This window comes from Pinus tabuliformis, chromosome 3_1, assembly GCF_031772625.1.
Source record: "Pinus tabuliformis cultivar Carrire ecotype Pingquan chromosome 3_1, CPIR1, whole genome shotgun sequence".
Lineage (NCBI taxonomy): Eukaryota > Viridiplantae > Streptophyta > Pinopsida > Pinales > Pinaceae > Pinus > Pinus tabuliformis.
Genome location: NC_142301.1, coordinates 582,107,454 through 582,129,585, shown reverse-complemented (window position 1 = coordinate 582,129,585; position 22,132 = coordinate 582,107,454). Strand labels below are relative to the sequence as shown.

Sequence of the window (22,132 nt, the reverse complement as noted above, 5' to 3'; positions counted from 1 at the left end):
TATTTCAGAGGCAGTGATTGAAACATCAAAAAGAAAGGGAACCAAATTTGACAAGACTCTGCCTAGCAATGATTTGATGCCTAGGAAAGATTTGAAAATTTGTTCCAATGATATTGAAGTTCTTTCAATGGAGTACACAGTTCTAGAAAGTGGATTGTCTTTAGCTGAGATTGTCCCCAATATTGGTTTTCCTCCATCATTTCATGTTATAAATGTTAATGAATTCCCTTTGTTCGTTCAGAAGCTACCTCAAACTTTTTTTCAAAAAAATTAGCTCTTGCATCAATGCCTGCACCTTAGATGGTCTTTGCACTCACAGTGTACTGAATGTTAGTAACCCTTCAAGAATTAAGTCAAAGATCTCTATTTTGAAATAGATGGAGTTGAAACTTAACATTAAAATGGAAAAATATGATGATGAGATAGTTGGGAGCATGGAGATTTTACTACTAGGATGTCTGAAAGTGCCTCGGAGAGCCAAAATTCTTATTGCTCAGTTAAGGACTAATTCTCATCAACTCCGTTGTGAAACAAGGCGCTGGAAAAGGCCAAAGGAAATGTGGGAGGAAAGAATATGCATTTTTTGTTCTTCCAAAAAAATGGAAACAGAAAAACATTTCGTTTTAGAATGTGAGGCTTTCAAAGACAACAGGTAAAGCTATGCAGATATGCTGGCAGCTAGCTCTTGGGATAATCTATTTAGAGAGGGGTTTGTCGAGAAGCTGGGAGCATTTATTTTGAAGCTTCACAGAAAAAAGGCCGAATACATCAAGCAGATGAAGAAGCAATCTGTCCCATAGGCTAGCTTTAGCCTCCTAAACGTTAAAATAATTTCTTTCTTCTTTCTTCTTTGACCCATGAAGAACCTGGATTGTTCCTATTCCAGTTTTCTATCAAGAAGACTCTCGTGAACCAGCGATTAATAAAAAATCTCTAGCTCATGTCAAGTCCATTATAGGTCAAAAGGACAATGATGTCTGATGATTCTGGGAACATATTGATCGAGTTCAGGATCTGACAATGGCTCAAACTACTCTATTCAAATATGTATGTTCCAATTTTCATAAGGGCTATGTCTTTGCTGGTGACACTGCCCAAACAATTGCAAGCTGGGTTAATTTTTGATTCTGAGAAGTTAGAAATGTGTTCTACAAAGAGCTTTTGGAAGCAGATGTCAATAATGGCATGTCATCTCAAATCATCATACCTGATTTATTTCATTTAAGCCAAAATTTTCGAACTCACATGGAATAACCAAACTAGCTAAAACAGCCAAGTTCAACAGATCAACGTCTTCTATCATTTGAGGGAGATACTTTTGTTTCTCTATTTCAAGACATGCAAGTATTTGTAGATGAAGATCTCATGCACAGTTCCTCTAAAGAAATTCCCGGATTAAAACTTCAATGCAAAACTTTGATGGATCAATTGGATGGTAGCGTTGTTTTGTTCCAGAGATCTTTGAATCAGCACTGCTTTCCAGCAAAAGAAACAAAAGAAGATTCAGTTGTTTGGCCTGAGAGGTTTTCGAGGATGACTTTGGGGAAGCTTACAAGACCGAAAGAGGAAGTTGTTAAAGTGCCTTTGCCTTCATAATCAAAGTCATTGCAAGATGCAGGAGAATCTTTGTTCACAACAATGGAACATTTACAGAATCAGTGCTTAATTTGTCAACGACAATTGTTGGGCCAAGTACTCTTGTACCTGTGGGAGTAGTAATCTGTCCTTTGTCATCTCTAAAAACTAGGACAAGACGAAAAGGATGTCATTATGCACAGGGCACCTGACAGTGTTGGAAAATAATCAATAGGTGTAAATCCCGGATTCATAGGAATATATGGCAATCAAATTGAAAATTTTCAGGCAGCAAATAAGAAGGTAGTCGAACAGTTGAAGGGCATCCAAATCAGTTTTGAGAATTTCAAGGGAGAGGTGGCAGTTAGCTAACAAGTGGCTGATTATTGGATTATTTAATTATTTAAATAATTAAATAATCAATCAGCACAAGGGATAAGATCTAAATTGTATCAACATAACTCATCAAAGCACCAAAATAAAATAAAACAGTTAGCAAAGATTTCACTGAGAAGCGCAGAACCTTTACTGCGCATTTGAACGGTCTGCCTTTTTGACTTGCAGATTCGACTAGTGTGCTTCCACAACCATTTTGATCCTGCTTACATGTGTCTTAGAGCTTTAGGATGATGCAGATATGGGCTGTTGTAAATATTAAATATCTTGATGATGTATTAAGTTAAAAGTCACAGTAGGTAATTAGTTCCTATTTTTCAGCATAGTAGGTGTAAATTTGATCCTGCTAGGTGGCAGTCGAATGTTTTGATGTATATAACATGTAAATATCATAGTAAACTGTTAGTTGGTCAGTCTGTGAAAGAGAAGTCTGGTATTTTCTGTGAAAAATCGAGAATCCCGCCCAAATCTACTACTGCAGCAACTGATTAAACTTCTCCTATTTGATAATTACTGAAACAAATTATTTACTGCTTCCTACAGCAAATATCGAAGCTAATACAACTGCAGTCTTCACTTAATTAATTAATTTGCCCAAAACAAAAACAGAACAATAGAGAAAGATACACACAAGTGACACAATATTTTTTGGACAAATGTCCCCAGAAAAACCCAATGCGGGAAAACCAGTGCAGCAGATCTGAGGGTATTATTATTATGCCGAAGTATTCTGAATACAACTCTAGAGACCCTCCGGGCAATCCAATTACAGAGAAAATCACTTGGCAAGAAAAACAGGTGAGATTACCTCACTCAACTCTGTTGATCCCGGCTAATCCGCAACTGAACTGAGACTTCCCCGGCTACTTCTGCGCTGCCCTTGCGTGGGCCCTGCGTCAGCCTCTAAGTACTGCGTCAGCTCAACTGAGAATCAATCTGCCTTCAAGAGCCTTTTCTAGCCCTCTCGGCTCAGAAACACTAGCTCCTTCAGCAAATTTGGACCTCTGCACTAGAAGCAATTGCGCTACTCTGCGTGGGGCCTGCGTGAGCCCTTCCTGGATCTGTGTCACCCTCTCTGCCCTCTGTGTTGCCTCCTCCGTGTGTCTTTCTGCGTCTCTACTAGGTATTCTTGGCTCCAGAGAAGATCCTCCAGGCAAAACTCTCTCTGCCCCTCTGCAACAGCTCACTATCGAAATTCTTTCAGCAGTTATTCTGCTTCAGAAAATTGAACTTCTGAACTCTCTTTGTGTCTCTTCCAAGTGACCCTCAAGCCTCCTTAAATAATCTCCTCGTTGATATTCAACGGCCCAGATTAGAAGTTAATCAATGGCTAAGATCATTTATGCTTGATCCTCGTCTTCTTCTAGAAGTTACACCCACGGTTTATATTAATACCCTTTAATTATTTTATTTTCCTAAGTTTAGACTTAGGGTCCCTTTAAAAATAATTAATAATTTTAATACAACTGTTTATGGGTGGAATTTCCCAAAACACTTTATGGGTTCTTTGGAATACATGTGCCTAAGCCTCTCTACAAAATTTGAGACTTAGAGCACATCCAATGCTACCAAAAATCAACATTTTGTACTCTATCAAACTTTCAGTGAATAGCAGAAGGTCGAAGTGGCTTGTTACAGGAATTCTATTGTTAGTCTCTATGATGATGTGCTTCTCTGTGATGTAAGTTCCCTGTTTGAAGCATTATGCCATGAATGTATGTCTTCTTATTTAGATAAACAAAGAAATATCTCATAATTCACTATTGCAATGCTCTATTTTTAGTTTGCGAAACAATCTGTGTTTTTCCTCTTAAATGACATATGAAATTCTGTTGAAATTTGGTACCGGAGGACAGGTGGTTCCCTTAGGCTTTGATCTTTGGCCTAGGGAAAAGTGTCCAAAAGAATTTAATTTTTCTCCTAAAGTGACTTTATAATTTTATAAAGTTAAATCTAATTTAAAAGTGACTTTAAGTGATAAAGTTATTAAGTCTAATTTTAAAGTGACTTTTATAAAGTAAATGAAAAATTAGAAAGGAAAAGTGACTTTGGAAATAAATGACTAAGTGGGTCTTTATTAATGTGGGGTGAATTAAAAAATAGAAAGTAAGATTTAAATGAGCATTTAATCTCAACCATTGATCTAAATCTATTTCAGCCATTGGATTTAGAGATCACCCAAAAGTCACTTGGATCACCCAAAAGTCACTTGGAGTTATATTAAAGGAGGAAAAGGTCATTCATTCTTTCATGAGCAGATTGGGAGAAGGAGAGCAAGAGAGATTTCTGAGCAGGGAGGAGAAGGAGACAGCAGCTTGGCACACATTCCAAGGCAGCAGTTGAGCAGATTTGTACAGCTGATTCAGCACATAGTGAAAGGCAAATTTTTGCACAAAAATTGAAGAGCAGTTTGCTGATTTTTCTGCACACAAAACGGAGGCCGTACAGCATTTATTGCTGTCCTGTTTGCTGTAATTTCCAGATTGCTGTGAGGCACGGGAAAGGAGATAAGTTGTAAATTTGTTTGCTGATTTTTTGCTGAATAATTCTCACTGTAAAAAGGCAATTTTCAGAAATAAAGAAGAGCTCTCAAACTGGTTTTCCCCAAGAGTTGTAGGGGGTTTTTCCAGGGTCAAGTTGACCAAAAATATCAGTGTTTTAATGTGTTTTAATGGCTGTTTTTGATTGCTAATTTTTAATTCTGCAATTTCCAGTGTTCTGAAAAATTTCCAGAATTTGTGTTTTCAGCAATATTTATTTTTTTCAGTGTGTTAAATGTATGGTTATGGGAATCGGCATTTAACTACATGGGAGAAATAAGGAGAAACTGAAAACCGGGGTGGGAAAACAGAAATTTTTACATGGTATCAGAGCTTGAGTGCTGAAGGGCAGTTTGGGACAGCAAAAGGAAAAATTACAGTTGCTGATTTTTCACTCAGAAAATTCCAGCAAGCTGATTTTTTCATAAACAGCAGTTTTATCTTTACTACAGCAGTGCTATTTTTCAGTTTTAGGACAGCAGGTCATTGGGATTGAGGGTGGAGGAAAGGTTGGATGGGCATATAAATTACAGCATTTGGAAGGAGAAAATGCAGAGTATCTTTGAGGAGGCAGAAGTCTGGGATATCATGGTGCATACCGCACAGAACCCTGTTGTTGTGCCCACTGATGTTACTCAGTTGGCTGAGTATAAAAAGAAGAACAATAAGGGTAAGAGGCTGATTCTAGATGGAATCAAAGACCATTGCATTCCTCATGTGAGAGGAAAGAGCAATGCCCATGAGATGTGGACAGCATTGTCCAATCTCTACCAGAGTACCAATGAGAACCGGAAGATGGTCCTGAAGGAGAAGCTGAAGAACATTAAGATGGGTAATGATAGTGCAGCTGGATATCTCACAAAGATTACTAATGTGAGAGATGAGTTGGCAGCGATTGGAGAGGCCATTCCACCCACTGAGTTGGTGCGGATTGCAGTGAATGGCCTCCCCCGTTCATGGTTGAACTTTGCTGATGGGGTTTGTGCACGTGAGACCCTTCCCACATGGGAGAGGTTTTGGGATGATTGCATTCAGACAGAGATCAGGAAAGGACAGCTTGGGGCAGCCAAGCCAGTTGAGCAGGATGAGGATGTAGCACTGGTGGCAGGAGGCAAGAAAGGCAAAGGGAAGAAGCAGGCTTCCACAAGCAGTGGTGGGGGCAAAGGCAAAGGTAAATGTAAACAGGGGAACACACAAAAGGACTATTCCAAGGTGAAGTGTTGGAATTGTCAAAAGATGGGACACTATGCAGTTGTGTGTCCGGAGAAGAAGAAGAAGAAGGGGAAGAACCAAGACGTGGCAGCTTCAGCAGAGATTGAGGACTTTGCTGGTCGTTTTGACCGAGAGTTTGCGTTCACTACGTGTGAGTCCTCTAGTGCAGGATCACCTGCTACACAGGTTCTAGGGAGCATGCTTTTCCCTCGATTAGCGGAGCATCTACAGGTATCTGGTATGTGGACAGTGGGGCTTCATGTCACATGACACGAGTCCGTGAGTACTTCTCAGAGCTTTCAGAGAGTGGCACTGATATTGAGGTAGTACTCGGTGATGACAGAGTTGTTAGAGCAGTCGGGGTGGGGACAGTGACATTTCAGAGGGAGTCCAAACCTCCCTTGAAGGTGTCAGAGGTTCTTTATGTGTCAGGGATGAGGAAGAACCTCATATCCGTCTCAGCTTTGGAGGACAGAGGATATGAGGTACTGTTCAGGGGAGGACAGGTGTTGATGTATCCCAGGGGCACTCCAGCTGATTCAGCTAGAGTGATAGGTGTACGCCATGCAAAGGTGTACAAGTTTGCATTCCAACCCCTTTTGGCATTGAGCAGTAGTACCGACAGCAGAGCTAGCAGTTCTGAGCTGTGTGAGATTTGGCACCGCAGGATGGGACATATGTATCATGGAGCCTTGAGGACATTGCGGGAGATCACTACCAATGTTGCACGAAGCGGGAGCGAAGCGGAAGCGCGGAAGCGGAAGCGGGAGCGCGGAAGCGTCATTTTCCAAAAATCTAGGAAGCGAAGCGTCCGCAGAAGCGTCTGCTATATATATATATTTTTTTATATTTTTTTGCATTTATACTCAAAACAAACATCCCAAATACCAAATTAATTGTAGAAGACATGAAAACATGCATATTTTTGCATAAATCAAGATAGATATGGCATCCATGATTCCATTGTAGTTACTAGTATGTACAACAATCATCTATATTCTAGCTATTACAAACATACATCAAATTTTTAAGCATATTATAAAACATAAAACATTTAAGCATATTATAAAACATAAAACATAGAGCATATTATGATTTATCTAGCAAGTGAGCAACTGTCAACATTTGTCATGTCCAAAATTCAAATAATAATGTTTACAAAATATGTCACTTGGTCACCGCCAAGCCAAAAAGATTCAAAATTCAAATTCACAAGTCTACAAGTCTAATGAGTAATCTATGACAAAAAGTAGTAGATTGTGAATATATCTACTAATCTCTCCTCCTTCCACCACGAATAGAACGTGATGGCGGGCCTCCACGTGGTGGCAATGAAGAAGATGGTCCCTGTGTAAGTCGTGGCACTGAAACTGATGAAGAAGAACCCCCTGCTGTTGGTGTTGAACCATGGAACCTAGGAACCAAGGGACCAGATGGGGGTGGGGGTGGTGACATATCAACACGGTCATCATCATCCTAGAATCGCTCAAAAAATTCATGCAAAAAAAAAAACACTAGTTAACAAAAAAATTAAAAACATGAATTAGAGAAATGCTTTATAAGGGAAAATTGGAAAATTCATACCACAATGGACATACCTGGATAAGAGCATCCTCTAATTGCTCTAGTCGCAACACTCCATCCTCCAAATTGGGCTCCTCTGGATTCTTGTCCCAAATCAACAAGTCTTTATTAGACTTTGCATCTTCACAGTAATGGGACAACAATCGCAAGTTGTAATGAACATAAACCAAGCTCTCTGCCCGGTCTAAATTCAACCTGTTCCTTTTAACACTGTGGATGAAAGAATAAGAGCTCCAACACCTCTCTGCAGAAGAAGTGTTTACCACCTGTGATAGCACCCGCAATGCCAAACTCTGTAGAAGTGGAGTACCCCCTCCATGCATGTTCCACCACTCAAGAGCAGAAAAAGTCTCTCGATCTTGAATTGCATGCATGCTCCCAAATGGACCAGTGTTGAGCGTATAGTTGCTCACCTGTCTCCGTACCAATGCAGCCTCCTCATCAGGGATTAATTTACTCAATGCAGCCATATATTTTTCGTGAACCTCTCTATCTTGGTGTGGTTTTTTCCTGCTTCCCCCCCCAGGTGCTGGTGTTGAAAGCCATGATGGATGATAGTATTTAGGTGTCAAAACATATGCTAATGCATGCAATGGAATATTTAGCATTTCCCATCGGTTTTGCACCTCTACACGAATATAATTGTACAAGGTGGTATCTCTAGGCTCAACAATGTCTTTAATCTGCCCCAACATGCTATCCATTTGCTCATACACCTCCCCAATTACTGGTCGATCTGAATCTGCAAACTTGATCATGTAATAAATTGGTTTGGTGAATTGCAAAACATATTTAACCTGTGACCCAAAGTAACTGTCAAGAACAGTGTCCTTGACTGCATTAGCACCATCTGTGTCAGTGTTAATTTCATCCCATGTTTCAGCACACACCAGATTAGTTAAAGCTTGTCTCACCCTCACTAGCCGCCTAAAGGTGAGGTAATAACTAGCAAATCTTGTCTTTGCAATTTTAAGCAATTGCAACTTGGAGTAAGTGCCATAGAAGTAGTTTACCCTTGTATGCCCTGTGATGAATTTAATGAGCTGCTTCCCTTTCCTGTAAACCTCAGCAATCCACCCACAATCTTTGTGTTTCACAATATCATGCATCAAAAGGTTCAATGTGTGAACCAGGCACCCAGACCAAAAGATGTGTGGATGAGTACGCTCAATAATTTTTCCTGCTGCCTTACAATTTGCTGCATTATCTGTGATCACTTGAACCACATTATTCGGACCAACATCTTTGATTGATTTCAATAGGAGATCTGCAATGTTTTGTGCAGTTGCACTGATGGAGGAGGAGTCATGACATGCAATAAATACTGCACCACTAGAAGAAACACCAAGAACATTTATCAGATGTTGGTTTCTAATATTTGTCCACCCATCTGATACAATGGATACCCCAGAATCCACCCACTCATGTGTAAAACGTGTCAAAGCTCTTTGAACCTTAGCTTTTTCTCTTTCTAATAACACTGTTCTAGCTTTCTCATAGTTGGGGGCCTTGTATCCTTTTGGGGCTTCATTGATGGCCTTTACCATGTCATGCCAATAGGGAGAGCGAAGCACATTGAATGGTACACCGCAAGCACAAAGAAAACGGACTATCTTTCCATCCACATCATCCCTCCCAGCAACATTAAGGAAATCCCCTATTGTTCTTCTACCTCCAGAGGTTGCAGAAGTACCATGAGGAGATGGGCAACTACCAAATTTAGAGGTTGCACTTGAATCAGAATGAGTTTTTTGTTTCTTGTTTTTTTGTTGTGCATCCATCTCTATTTGGATGTATTTTCTTCTTTCTTCAGTTGAAATGTTTGGGCAAATTTGTACCCCCACAGAACCCTTTTTTTCATCACTGTCCAGCACCCCACAAAGATGCCTCCTCAGACGGGTATATGAACCACAATATGGTTTTCCTCCATGACAACCATGAGGGCACACAAATTTGTAAGATCCACCACCCTTTCCCCCATCAAGTTTGGTCACATAGTTCCACAAGGGTGTTGATGTACCTTTCCCATCTTGTGCTTCAGTGTCCCCTTCAAGTTCATCCCCTTCCTCTTCAAACCCTTCCTCCTCATCATACATTGGGTCACTACTATTAGGACCAAGTTCATCCCCTTCCTCTTCCCTTCTATTCCTCACCCTTGCCATCATTAAAACCAAGAGTGGAATGATACATAGAAGCCAAAAGAACACCATCTTGGAATATGGATATAGGTGGTGGACAACCTGTAAATAAAGGAGCAAGTAGAAACAATGGGAAAGAGTAGGAGAGGGAGGAGAAAAATACAAATTTTTTTTCAAAAAAACAAGGGAGTTTGGGGTTTGAACTTACCTCTTTAGCTCTTGTAGATGAAGTCCTCCAAGCTCTTGCTCCAAGCTCCTCCTCCTTCTCCTAGCTCCTCCTTCACTCCTCCAAGCTCTCCTCTCTTCTCCTCTCCTTTCCTCTCTTCTCTTCTCCTCTCCTCTCTTCTCTTCTCCAACTCTCATAAACTCAAAGTGAGAAAATGAGGAATGAATGGGAGCTTTATGCTTTTCATTCCTCACCCTAAACTCACCCTAACCCACCCCCTCATTGCTAAGTTAAGTTAACTTTAAAAAAAAATTAAAAAAAATGAAGTGTCTTTCCTTAGCCCGCGCGGTTTTTTCGGAAGCGCTCCGAAGCGCTCGTGAAGCGTACGCTTCCGGGCCCGAAGCGTGGCGCTTCCGGAGGCCCGAAGCGCCATCCGAAGCGCGCTTCGGGGCCCACGCTTCTCAAAAACCAGGAAGCGCATAAAAAATTAGGAATCGCGCTTCGGAAAAGTTGGAATCGCGCTTCCTTGGGCGCTTCCGGAACGCTTCCGTACGGGACGCGATTCCGGCCTAGGATCGGGGGGGGGGGCGGGGGGGGGGGGCGCTTTCTGCAACACTGATCACTACAGGTGTGCCAGATTTCAGTACTGATCACTTTGATACTTGCAGAGGTTGTGTGATGGGCAAGTTTGCCAAATCCCCTTTTCCCAGCAGTGACAGCAGAGCGACTGGGATACTTGATTTGATTCATTCCGATGTGAGCGGTCGGATGTCTCATGTTTCCTTGAGTGTATATGAGTACTATGTCTTATTCATTGATGATCACTCCAGGAGGACCTGGATTTATTTTTTGAAGACCAAGAGTGAGGTCTTCAAGCGGTTTCAGGAGTTCAGAGCTCTTGTGGAGACTCAGACAGGTCGAAAGATCAAGTCCTTGAGGTCGGACAATGGAGGAGAGTACACCCTTGGAGAGTTTGTTGATTATTGTGCGGAGGCAGGCATTAGGAGGGAGTTCACTGTTCCTTACAACCCCCAGCAGAACGGGGTTGCGGAGAGGAAGAACAGATCCATCATAGGGGCTGCCAAAGCCATGATACATGATCAGGGGTTGTCATTGTTCTTGTGGGCAGAGGCCTGCAACACAGCTGTTTACTTGCAGAACAGGAGTCCGCATCGTGCCTTGGGGCACATGACTCCGGAGGAGGCTTTCTCTGGGAAGAAGCCTGATATTGGTCATCTTCATATCTTTGGATGCATTACATACTCCTATATACCCAAGGAGAAGAGGACCAAACTAGAGCCCACCGCAGAGAAGGGTATCTTTGTGGGCTACAGTGAGACCTCAAACGCCTTTCGGATTTACATTCCTGCACAGAGGAGAGTTGTTGTCAGACGGGATGTGAAGTTCGAGGAGGACAGGGCCTTTAGGAGGTCACGGGAGTTAGAGTATCTGGATCAGCCAGACCCTCAGCAGCAGTTGAGTCAGTCGCAAGGATCCAGTGGGCAGGGATCAGGAGGATCCGGAGGTACATCTATGAGGATGTCAGGTCCATCAGTGAGTAGTGGCTCGCCGAGCCAGAGGGGTGGTGCTCCGGGCAGCATGCAGAGCAGTTCACTAGGGAGTCCACTGATGGACAGTTCACACGGTACCTCAGCTTCTACAAGTTCAGGTGCAGGCAGGAGGACAGCAGACAGACAGTCAGGAGTTCAGGCTACTGATGATGATGAGGAGGAGGAGTTTCATTCTCCGGTGGGAGAAGTGCGCTTAGGGAAGAGAAAGCCCAAGTGGCTTCAGGACACCTTGAGAGATGCCACATCTGTTGCTGAGCCGAAGAGGCCGGTCAGAGAGAGTAGACCACCTGAGAGGTTTTGTAGCTATATGGCGATGGTTACCAGCATCCTTGACTCTGAGCCTTCTAGCTATGAGGAGGCAGCTAGCCAGCAGGTCTGGAGAGAGGCCATGCAGGAGGAGTATTCTTCTATCATGAAGAATGATGTTTGGGAGGTGGTGCCGAGGCCTGAGGGCAAATCCGTGGTTACTTCCAGATGGCTTTACAAGGTAAAGCATGCTGCTGATGGCAGCATTGAGAAATTCAAAGCGAGGTTTGTGGCTAGAGGGTTCTCCCAGGTAGAGGGAGTTGATTATGAGGAGACCTTCGCTCCCATGGCTCGATATACTTCGATCCGCTCCATTATATCGATAGCAGCAGAGATGGGTTGGAAGATCCACCAGATGGATGTGAAGACCGCATTTCTCAATGGCTTCATACAGGAGGAGGTGTACATTGAGCAGCCACAGGGCTTTGAGGTGCATGGTAAGGAGTCCCATGTGTGCAGATTGAAGAAGGCCCTTTATGGCCTGAAGCAAGCACCCAGAACTTGGTACTCCAGGATAGATGCATACTTGCAGGGGATGGGTTTCACAAAGAGTGAGGCAGATCCGAACCTTTACTTTATTGTGATTGGTGAGGAGCCTCTCGTTCTGGTGCTGTATGTGGATGACTTGATCATTACAGGTGCAGAGAGACTCATAGAGCACTGCAAGAGAGATCTTGCGGCGGAGTTTGAGATGAAGGACATCGGCTTGATGCATTACTTTTTGGGTTTGGAGGTGTGGCAGGAGGAGGGGCATTTCTTCCTGGGGCAGGGGAAGTATATTGTGGACATCCTTAGCAGATTCCACATGGAGGATTGTAGACCCATGTCGACACCGATGATCACCAACTGGAAGAAGCTTCATGCTTCGGATTCCGAGTTGGTGGATCCCACATTGTACAGGCAGCTGATTGGTTCCTTGATGTATTTGGTCAACACTAGACCAGACATCTGTTTTGCAGTCAACACGATGAGTCAGTTTATGTGTGAGCCTAGGAAGGTTCACTGGGTGGCTGCAAAACACATTTTGCGGTACTTGCAGGGGACAGTGGATTATGGTCTGGACTATAGGCAGGGAGATGGAGTGAGATTGGCAGGATACACCAATTCTGATTGGGCAGGTTGTGCTTCTGATAGGAAGAGCACTTCAGGGTGTTGTTTTGGGTTGGGTTCAGCAGTAGTGTCATGGTTCAGCCGGAAGCAGCGGTCAGTAGCACTGAGTTCAGCGAAAGCAGAGTATATGGCAGCCAGTCTAGCTAGTTGTGAGGCCATCTGGCTTCACAAGATGTTGTTTGGCTTATTTGGTCAGCCGTTGAGACCTTCAGTGATTTACTGTGATAATCAGAGTTGCATTAAACTCACGGAGAATCCAGTATTTCATGACAGGTCAAAGCATATCGGGATCAGATATCATTTCATCAGAGACTATGTTCAAAAGGGAGCTGTGAAGCTTGAGTATATTTCCACTGATGAGCAGGTTGCAGATATCCTTACCAAAGCCTTACCATGGGGCAAGCATGTCTACTTCAGAGACAAGATGGGTGTGGTGAGGAACACCTTCCTCGGTAAGAGGGAGTGTTAAAATTTGGTACCGGAGGACAGGTGATTCCCTTAGGCTTTGATCTTTGGCCTAGGGAAAAGTGTCCAAAAGAATTTAATTTTTCTCCTAAAGTGACTTTATAATTTTATAAAGTTAAATCTAATTTAAAAGTGACTTTAAGTGATAAAGTTATTAAGTCTAATTTTAAAGTGACTTTTATAAAGTAAATGAAAAATTAGAAAGGAAAAGTGACTTTGGAAATAAATGACTAAGTGGGTCTTTATTAATGTGGGGTGAATTAAAAAATAGAAAGTGAGATTTAAATGAGCATTTAATCTCAACCATTGATCTAAATCTATTTCAGCCATTGGATTTAGAGATCACCCAAAAGTCACTTGGATCACCCAAAAGTCACTTGGAGTTACATTAAAGGAGGAAAAAAAGGAAAAGGTCATTCATTCTTTCATGAGCAGATTGGGAGAAGGAGAGCAAGAGAGCAAGAGAGATTTCTGAGCAGGGAGGAGAAGGAGACAGCAGCTTGGCACACATTCCAAGGCAGCAGTTGAGCAGATTTGTACAGCTGATTCAGCACATAGTGAAAGGCAGATTTTTGCACAAAAATCGAAGAGCAGTTTGCTGATTTTTCTGCACACAAAACGGAGGCCGTACAGCATTTATTGCTGTCCTGTTTGCTGTAATTTCCAGATTGCTGTGAGGCACGGGAAAGGAGATAAGTTGTAAATTTGTTTGCTGATTTTTTGCTGAATAATTCTCACTGTAAAAAGGCAATTTTCAGAAATAAAGAAGAGCTCTCAAACTGGTTTTCCCCAAGAGTTGTAGGGGGTTTTTCCAGGGTCAAGTTGACCAAAAATATCAGTGTTTTAATGTGTTTTAATGGCTGTTTTTTATTGCTGATTTTTAATTCTGCAATTTCTAGCATTCTGAAAAAATTCCAGAATTTGTGTTTTCAGCAATATTTATTTTTTTCAGTCTGTTAAATGTATGGTTATGGGAATGGGCATTTAACTACATGGGAGAAATAAGAAGAAACTGAAAACCGGGGTGGGAAAACAGAAATTTCTACAAATTCATCCTTTAGTTAGATGTTTTATATGTCTTTGTCCATTGTTCTGCTACTCACCCTCCCTACAACGAACTTGATCAAAACATCAGAAGGACTACCTATCTTGCTCCAGCTACAAGACCCCTTCATTATCTTACCTATTCATTGAAAACCATAAATTGAGAGTGACTCCATGCCCAATGGATCTGTCTCCTCACCACTGCCTTCAAAACCATTAAAACAAGCTTGTCCTTTTGATCCTCATAACTAGCCTAAGATCAGAAATCATTCAGTCATCTAATTGATTGAGAAAACCTTAGTGAGATAGCCCTCTCCAAGGCTAAAAGGGCTAGATTCTAGCCTAAAAATGGTTTGTGGTTACCTTTGTAATCATTTTTCGGCCTAAAGGAAATTACAGAGTGCTAACATTCTGGCGTCGTTGCCAAGGAGCGAAAGGTTCCATCTTCCCCGAGGGAGATCATCAAAGCTTCAGATCTGATTCTTGATGGTGGACAGCAGTCAAACACATAAAGGCTATATCATTCACCTGGAGACTCCAATCAAATTTCAACCTGATCCGAAGAGTCCACTGGCAACAGGATCCAGAAATCAGGGTTTTACTAGCGACTCTATTGGGTCAAGATGGATCACAGATCTGCAAGGTATGCTCCTAGGCATCGCCTTCATATTCCAGGATTTCCAAATCGCATGCCTTGTGTAGATTGGCAGACTTATTTGCCGAGATTTAAAGATCAGGTAGGAGATGATGTTGCTCTTCACTTGGTTAAATTTCACATGCATGTGTGTAGACTTAAGGTTCAATTCCATGAAGACTGTCTGATGAAGATGTTTATGGTTACATTGTAGAAAAATGTGAGATCTTGGTATGAAGGTTTTCCAATTGCTAGTCTATATTCCCTTAAAGATTTTCATTTAGTATTTTTTGAGAAATACAAAGAATCTCATCCTTCTTTGTCAATGGTTGAGAACTGTTGTGGACATTTTGAGAGTTTCATTGAAAATTTGGAAAACTTCTATGAAGATAATGAGTTCATGGATGAGGAAATTTTAGAGGCCCTTCATGACAACCCTTTTCGACATCAAGAAGAAACGTTAGAGGCTAGTTGTCAAGATATTCAGGGAAATTTCCAGCAGACAAAAGTTTCTTCTTTCTCTGAAAATGAAGCAGAGTGTAATCTTGATGTTGAATCTCATGTCTTTTCTCTTTAGTTTGATGGACATATTCAGCAGCCTTGTCAATTGTTAAGTAGCCAAGAAGAAGATCAAGATATTCATTTAAGTTGTTCTTCAGCTCATTCATTTTCTGAATCTTTATTTCAAGAACAAGTCTGTGAAAATCAGAGTTTTGAATTTGCATGCATAAAAGCTTTAGACAGTGAAATTATTCCAGATGATAATTACCAAAAGTTGCAAGAAAATACTAAACAACAACAGGTCATTATAAATCCCTTGGATGGTACACAAATTGTTCATGATATTTCATCTTTTGAATTATTAAATTCAGAAATTTTAAAGTAGCAAGACAATATTCTTATTGAAAGGTCACTTATAAATATTTTTGTTAGTCAAGATATGGCTGCCTCCGAGCTTAATAATAGGAAAGAACATCTTGATGCCGTTTTATTTGAGGATAATCAACTCCATCATATAGAGCAATCTGCATATAACCATGAAGGAGATGATGGTCTATTTCTTCATTATCAAGCAAAGGTAGTCATTCCTGAATGTCAGGATCCTTTTACAAGCCTATTGGAATCATCAGTCAAGGTAGATCTTGTTTTGTTCACCAGTGCAAAAGTTGGGTTAAGGATGGAGTTTGAGTTGCCATTCTACAAATTTTTCTTTCTGCTTGAGAAAAATATGAGCAAAAAGCGATCAAATAACCATTTGCTTTTATGGTTACATCGGCATTTTTCTATTACCTGATCTAGTAGATGTTTCCAGCAATTTTGAGTAGGTATGTATGATGAATAAGCTCAGCACCCTGAGCATTCTTTTCAGTTTTAGTTTGCAGCACAGTTTTCAGTTTGCACTTTGCAGTGTACAGTTTAGGTTTCAGTTTGAAGAATGGATTCAGTTCAGTTTGAGGATTGGAACAGGTTGCCAGTTTGGTTTCAGTTGCGGTGGTTTCAAAGCAAAAACAGGTTGCAGGAATGACGATGGATAAGCATTAGATCTGAGGTTCTTTGGCACCTTACAGGGAGGACGCCATCCCCAGTTGGAGCCAATGTTGGCACTCGGTAATTTTTTGTAAAAATTTGCAAATTTAGCCAAAATTGGTTAAAAGGGTCATTTTTCTCTCAAAATTATGGAAGTCTGATCATCAAGATCTAAGTCCTGGGTTTCTTTAGTCAAATGGTCAAAAAAAAAAATTGGCTTTTTATAGCCAAATTTGGTTTTCTGGCTTATGCAGGTTGTTTTATTAATTTTTATCAAAAGTATTGGGCCCCAAGCACCAATCCCCAAGCCCAGGCCAGATATCAGCCACTGCAACGCATGAGTCATTCCACCACAAGCCACCAATCAAATCAAATGCTAAGCACCAAATCACAACAGAGGAACCCATGAGGGCATACGTGCACAACACGTCAATAAACGTTGTAGCCATCTGTGTATACAAATGCAAATAAATATCTTTTCCCTCAACAATGTGGGATATATCCCAAGAAAAAAATGAAAATGTTGATACAGAAAGCTGACAAGTAGTGCTAAACAGGCCATCCACACATTTGGCAGTGCAAAAAAACACAATTGTAAGGGTAAATCATCAAAGATTGTCCAGATGTTAACAAAAAGCATTCCAAGTGCCAAGTAAAAAGTCGAAAATGAATGCCCAGATAAACGACATGTGCCTCGGGAAATACTCAGCTGTTATCAAAAGGAATCATGCAGTGTTTGAAGTACAAATTCAGGGGTTTGATGTTGCTGCACAGAAGGAACTAGCTGAAATGTTTACCAAGATCGTTCAGGACAGGTTGAAAAATGCCAACATATTCTTTGAAGGACAGATTCAGGGGGTTTCAATGCATGTGTAAAACATTGAGTGGCATAAAGCATTCAACTACAGCAAATGTACCAGACATTCTAAAGCTCAGTCGCTTGAGTGGCATTATTTCTGGCTGTATTTTGTGCCAGCCAGTTGACAAGACTAACCAGGACCATTGGGGCACAAGTGGTTTAGGAAGGATTTCCTTGGTATTAATCATCATATGTGGTTCAATCGTGTCTTAATTAAAGCAGGGTTTATGTTATGACATATTGCAACACTTCTGAGGTGTGCAAAACAAAAGACAGTTTCATAGATGGTTTCATGAATCAGAGATTCCATATGAACATGTAGAACAACTTGTTTCCAGAGAACAATTGGGTATGGCATTAATTTTGAGTATATTTCAGAGGCAGTGATTGAAACATCAGAAAGAAAGGGAACCAAATTTGACAAGACTCTGCCTAGCAATTATTTGAAGCCTGGGAAAGATTTGAAGATTTGTTCCAATGATATTGAAGTTCTTTCAATGGAGCACACAGTTCTAGAAAGTGGATTGTCCTCAGCTGAGACTGTCCCCAGTATTGGTTTTCCTCCATTGTTTCACGTTATAAATGTCAATGAATTCCCTTTGTTTGTTCAGAAGCTACCTCAAACTTTTTTTTCAAAAGAATTAGCTCTTGCATCAATGCCCGCACCATAGATGGTCTTTGCACTCACAGTGTACCGAATGTTAGTAAGCCTTCGAGAATTAAGTCAGAGATCTCTATTTTGAAAGAGATGGAGTTGAAACTTAACACTAAAATGGATTGTTCCTATTCCAGTTTTCTATCAAGAGGACTCTCGTGAACCAGTGATGAATGAAAAAGCTCTAGCTCATGTCAAGTCCATTATAGGTCAAAAGGACAATGATGTCTGATGATTCTGGGAACATATTGATCAAGTTCAGGATCTGACAATGGCTCCAATTACTCTGTTCAAATATGTGTGTTCTAATTTTCATGAGGGCTATGTCTTTGATGGTGACACTGCCCCCCAAACAATTGCAAGGTGGGTTAATTTTCAACTCTGAGAAGTTAGAAATGTGTTCTACAAAGAGTTTTTGGAAGCAGATGTTGATAATGGCATGTCATCTCAAATCAGCATGCCTGATTTATTTCATTTGACCCAAAATTTTCGAACTCAAAATGGAATAATCAAACTAGCTAAAACAGCCAAGTTCAACAGATCAACGTCTTCTATCATCTGAGGGACATACTTCTGTTTTTCCATTTCAAGACTTGCAGGTATTTGTAGATGAAGATCTCATGCACAGTTCCTTTAAAGAAATTCCCAGATTGAAACTTCAATGCAAAACTTTGATGGATAAATTGGATGGTAGCATTGTTTTGTTCCAGAGATCTTTGAATCAGCCCTGCTTTCCAGCAAAAGAAACAAAAGAAGATTCGGTTGTTTGGCCTGAGAGGTTTTCAAGGATGACTTTGGGGAAGCTTACAAGACCGAAAGAGGAAGTCGTTAAAAGTGCCTTTGCTTTCAGAATCAAAGTCATTGCAAGATGCAGGAGAATCTCTGTTCACAACAATGGATCATTTACAGAATCAGTGCTTAATTTGTCAACGACAGTTGTTGGGCCAAGTACTCTTGTACCTGTGGGAGTAGTAATCTGTCCTTTGTCATCTCTAAAAACTAGGACAAGACGAAAAGGATGTGATTATGCACAGGGCACCTGACAGTGTTGGCAAATAATCAACAGGTTTAAATCCCAGATTCATAGGAATATATGGCAATCAAATTGAGAATTTTCGGGCAGCAAATAAGAAGGTAGTCAAACAGTTGAAGGGCATCCAAATCAGTTTTAAGGATTTCAAGGGAGAGGTGGCAGCTAGCTAACAAGCGGCTGATTATTGAATTATTTAATTATTTAAACAACTGGAAAACTTCTTACTTTCAATGAATCAGCACAAGGGATAAGATTTAAATTGGACCAACAGAACTCATCAAAGCATCAAAATAAAAATAAAAAACAGTTAGCAAAGATTTCACGGAGAAACGCATTTGAACAGCCAGCCTTTTTGACTTGCAGATTCGACTACTGTGCTTCCACAACCGTTTTGATTCTGCTGACATGTGTCTTAGAGCTTTAGGATGATGCAGATATGGACTGTTGTAAATATTAAATGTCTTGATGATGCATTAAGTTAAGAGTCGCAGTAGGTAATTAGTTCCTATTTTTCAGCATAGTAGGTGTAAATTCGATGTATCTAGCTGATGACTAGTTTTCCTTCGAAAATTTTGATCCTGCTAGGTGGCAGTCGAATGTTTTGATGTATATAACATGTAAATATCATAGTAAACTGTTAGTTGGTCAGTGTGTGAAAGAGAAGTCTGGTATTTTGTACTCTCTATCAAACTTTCAGTGAATAGCAGAAGGCTGAAGTGGCTTGTTACAGGAATTCTCATGTTAGTCTCTATGGTGATGTGCTTCTCTGTGATGTAAGCTTCCTGTTTGAATTATTACGCCATGAATGTGTGTCTTCTTGTTTAGATAAACAAAGAAATATCTCAGAATTCACTATTGCCGTGCTCTATTTTTAGTTTGCTAAACAATCTGTGTTTTTCCTCTTAAATGACATGTGAAAGTCATCCTTTAGTTAGATGCTTTATATGTCATTTGTCCACTGTTCTGCTACTCACCCTCCTACAACAAACTTGATCAAAACCTCAGAAGGACTACCTATCTTGCTCCAGCTACAAGACCCCTTCATTATCCCACCTATTCACTGAAAACCATAAATTGAGAGTGACTCCATGCCCAATGGATCTGTCTCCTCACACCTGCCTTCAAAACCATTAAAACAAGCTTGTTCTTTTGATCCTCATAACTAGCCTAAGATCAGAAATCATTCAGTCATCTAATTGACTGAGAAAACCTTAGTGAGAGAGCCAGAAGGATAGAAGGGCTAGATTCTAGCCTAAGAGTGGTCTGTGGTTACCTTTGTAATCATTTTTCAGCCTAAACGAAATTACAGAGTGCTAACAATTATCATTACTTTATTTTTGGGCAACCACTTGCCTTTGTGTCTTTTTCTTGGTTATAATCGTTTCTTCCAGGACCTCCTAATGAGTGTTGCAAGTACATCGTGAAGGCTGCCAAGGCTCTGGCAGCAGATGGAAGCTTATATTTGTTTCTGGGTTTCCCCTTGGAGGGGTTTTGCCATGGCTGAGAGCCTATATTTGTGTCCTCTATTGTTGCTATTATTGTTCTTGATATTATTTGATGGAAAGATCTAATTAAAGAACTAAAGAAAAATAAGATTCACAAGCAAGTATCAAGGTTAAGGAAAATAAGTATAATAAGCTGCCACTTTAGCATTTTCTAACAATATGCAACCTTACATGGTATATAGATGAGAAGACTTTCCATATTTTGTCTCTAATGGTTTGGAATCTTGGTTTGCAATCTTTAAAATAAGTTTTTTTAATTAAAAAATAATTATTAATTTTTATGTATTTTTTCAATTCCATTTTATTGAATCTGGTTTGATCCGGTACCAGTTCTAATCATGGTTAAATAGGCAACTGGTTCGAAACCCAGTTCTAGGTTTTAAAACTAAGAATACAATATGTTTATGTGTAATTAAACCTGCCAAGAATCCTTTCAACATTGCAATTGTAGCTTGTTGCATATAATGGTAAAGTTGTATTTAAAGTGCTCCATATTTTCACACATATAATGCAAGACTATTTATAACAATGTTCAAATAAAGGGATGAAAGAAAACCTGACGAACAACAACATAATCACCAACTGCCAGATTAAGCTCCACATCAGTCTCAGCTTGAAATGCCTGTATTACCTGCTGACAAGGCAAAGAGGTCTTTCTTAAAGCAAGGAGCATCCATACAACATGAGCACTAGTTTTTTACAGAAATGACAAGCATGAAGGGGTTACCTCTCCCAGAAAGTGTGGGACATTCTCAACAGCTCTATAAAAGGATGAATGTTGAGATGCATGAATATCAGTCACATTTGACTCCTCATATGTTGGAGGTGGAATGGGATTATCAGCAACTGCAAAATGTGCAGATTCAATACGTTGCCGGTTGGAAACCATCTGAAGAAATAACCAGCAGAAATTAAAATCATATATGGCTCACTTTTAAATCCACTATTTGGCAGGCTCCAAAGTAAGTCTAGGTGAGTAAATACTAAATAGTCAGTAAAAAGGGATATTTTATTGATGTTGCTGTAATGTAAGGCCATACCTCTCCATGAACCTCATCGAGAACTTTCATTACTCTTTGATGGTATGTGCGTTCTGCTTCAACCTAAGAAAAGGTAACATTCTAGCAAATTCAGCCTGAAAATCCAGCTAGCCTTTCAAATTGAATATGTCAGTGTTGATTCCTGATAAATAAAATTGTTTCAAGGTGCTGATCAAAATGCATACCATGGCAATGAGACGTTGAAGAGTCAACCTTTGTTGCTGTGCTTCCACAGCTGCCATTGCAACTGCGGCTTCCTTTCCCAAAACTGCCATATTTGCCTTCAATTCTTCCAACTTTGTTTCAGCTGCTTGCAACTTCATTGCATTGTCTGGATTACCTGTAGTTTCTCTGGCTTTCAGTTGGCGCCTTGAAACTTCAGCCGTCTGTTCACCATCCACATGGAATTCATAATGGTAGACAACTATGTGAACCCTCTCTGAAAATTCCCTCTAAGAAAAATACTTATCCTGACAGCACTTTAACTGCTGGAGTATATAAAACAGTGAAACTAAAAAAAACAAAAGCTAATGACAAGCAATAATGCTGGAAGAAAGCATTCTACTTATCATGAAACAATATTAGAGTTGAATATGTGAACACTGCTGCAGAACCAAAAAACAAACCAGGTATGCAAGGTCACCTGTGCCTCTGCTTCTTGTCGCATTCGTTCATAACGTTGAGCAAGATGACGAGCATCCTCCAAGGGAGCTCCCATAACCATTGCCCTTAATGGTTCTGCAATCTGATACATGCCCAGGTTCCATAGAAA

General features: G+C 40.5%; 1 protein-coding gene across 1 annotated transcript in view; it reads right to left on the bottom strand.

Moving 5' to 3' along the window:
- Window positions 1–22,132, bottom strand: part of LOC149188342 (SH3 domain-containing protein 2-like) — a 172,372-nt gene that overhangs the window by 55,979 nt on the left and 94,261 nt on the right. Inside the window, exons 6-10 of the mRNA XM_089411648.1 lie at window positions 22,004–22,105; window positions 21,546–21,746; window positions 21,361–21,423; window positions 21,048–21,209; window positions 20,877–20,951 (exon numbers count right to left, since the gene is read on the bottom strand). Of these exons, the coding sequence (XP_089267774.1) occupies window positions 20,877–20,951; window positions 21,048–21,209; window positions 21,361–21,423; window positions 21,546–21,746; window positions 22,004–22,105 (603 nt within the window). The remainder of the gene's footprint in view (window positions 1–20,876; window positions 20,952–21,047; window positions 21,210–21,360; window positions 21,424–21,545; window positions 21,747–22,003; window positions 22,106–22,132) is intronic.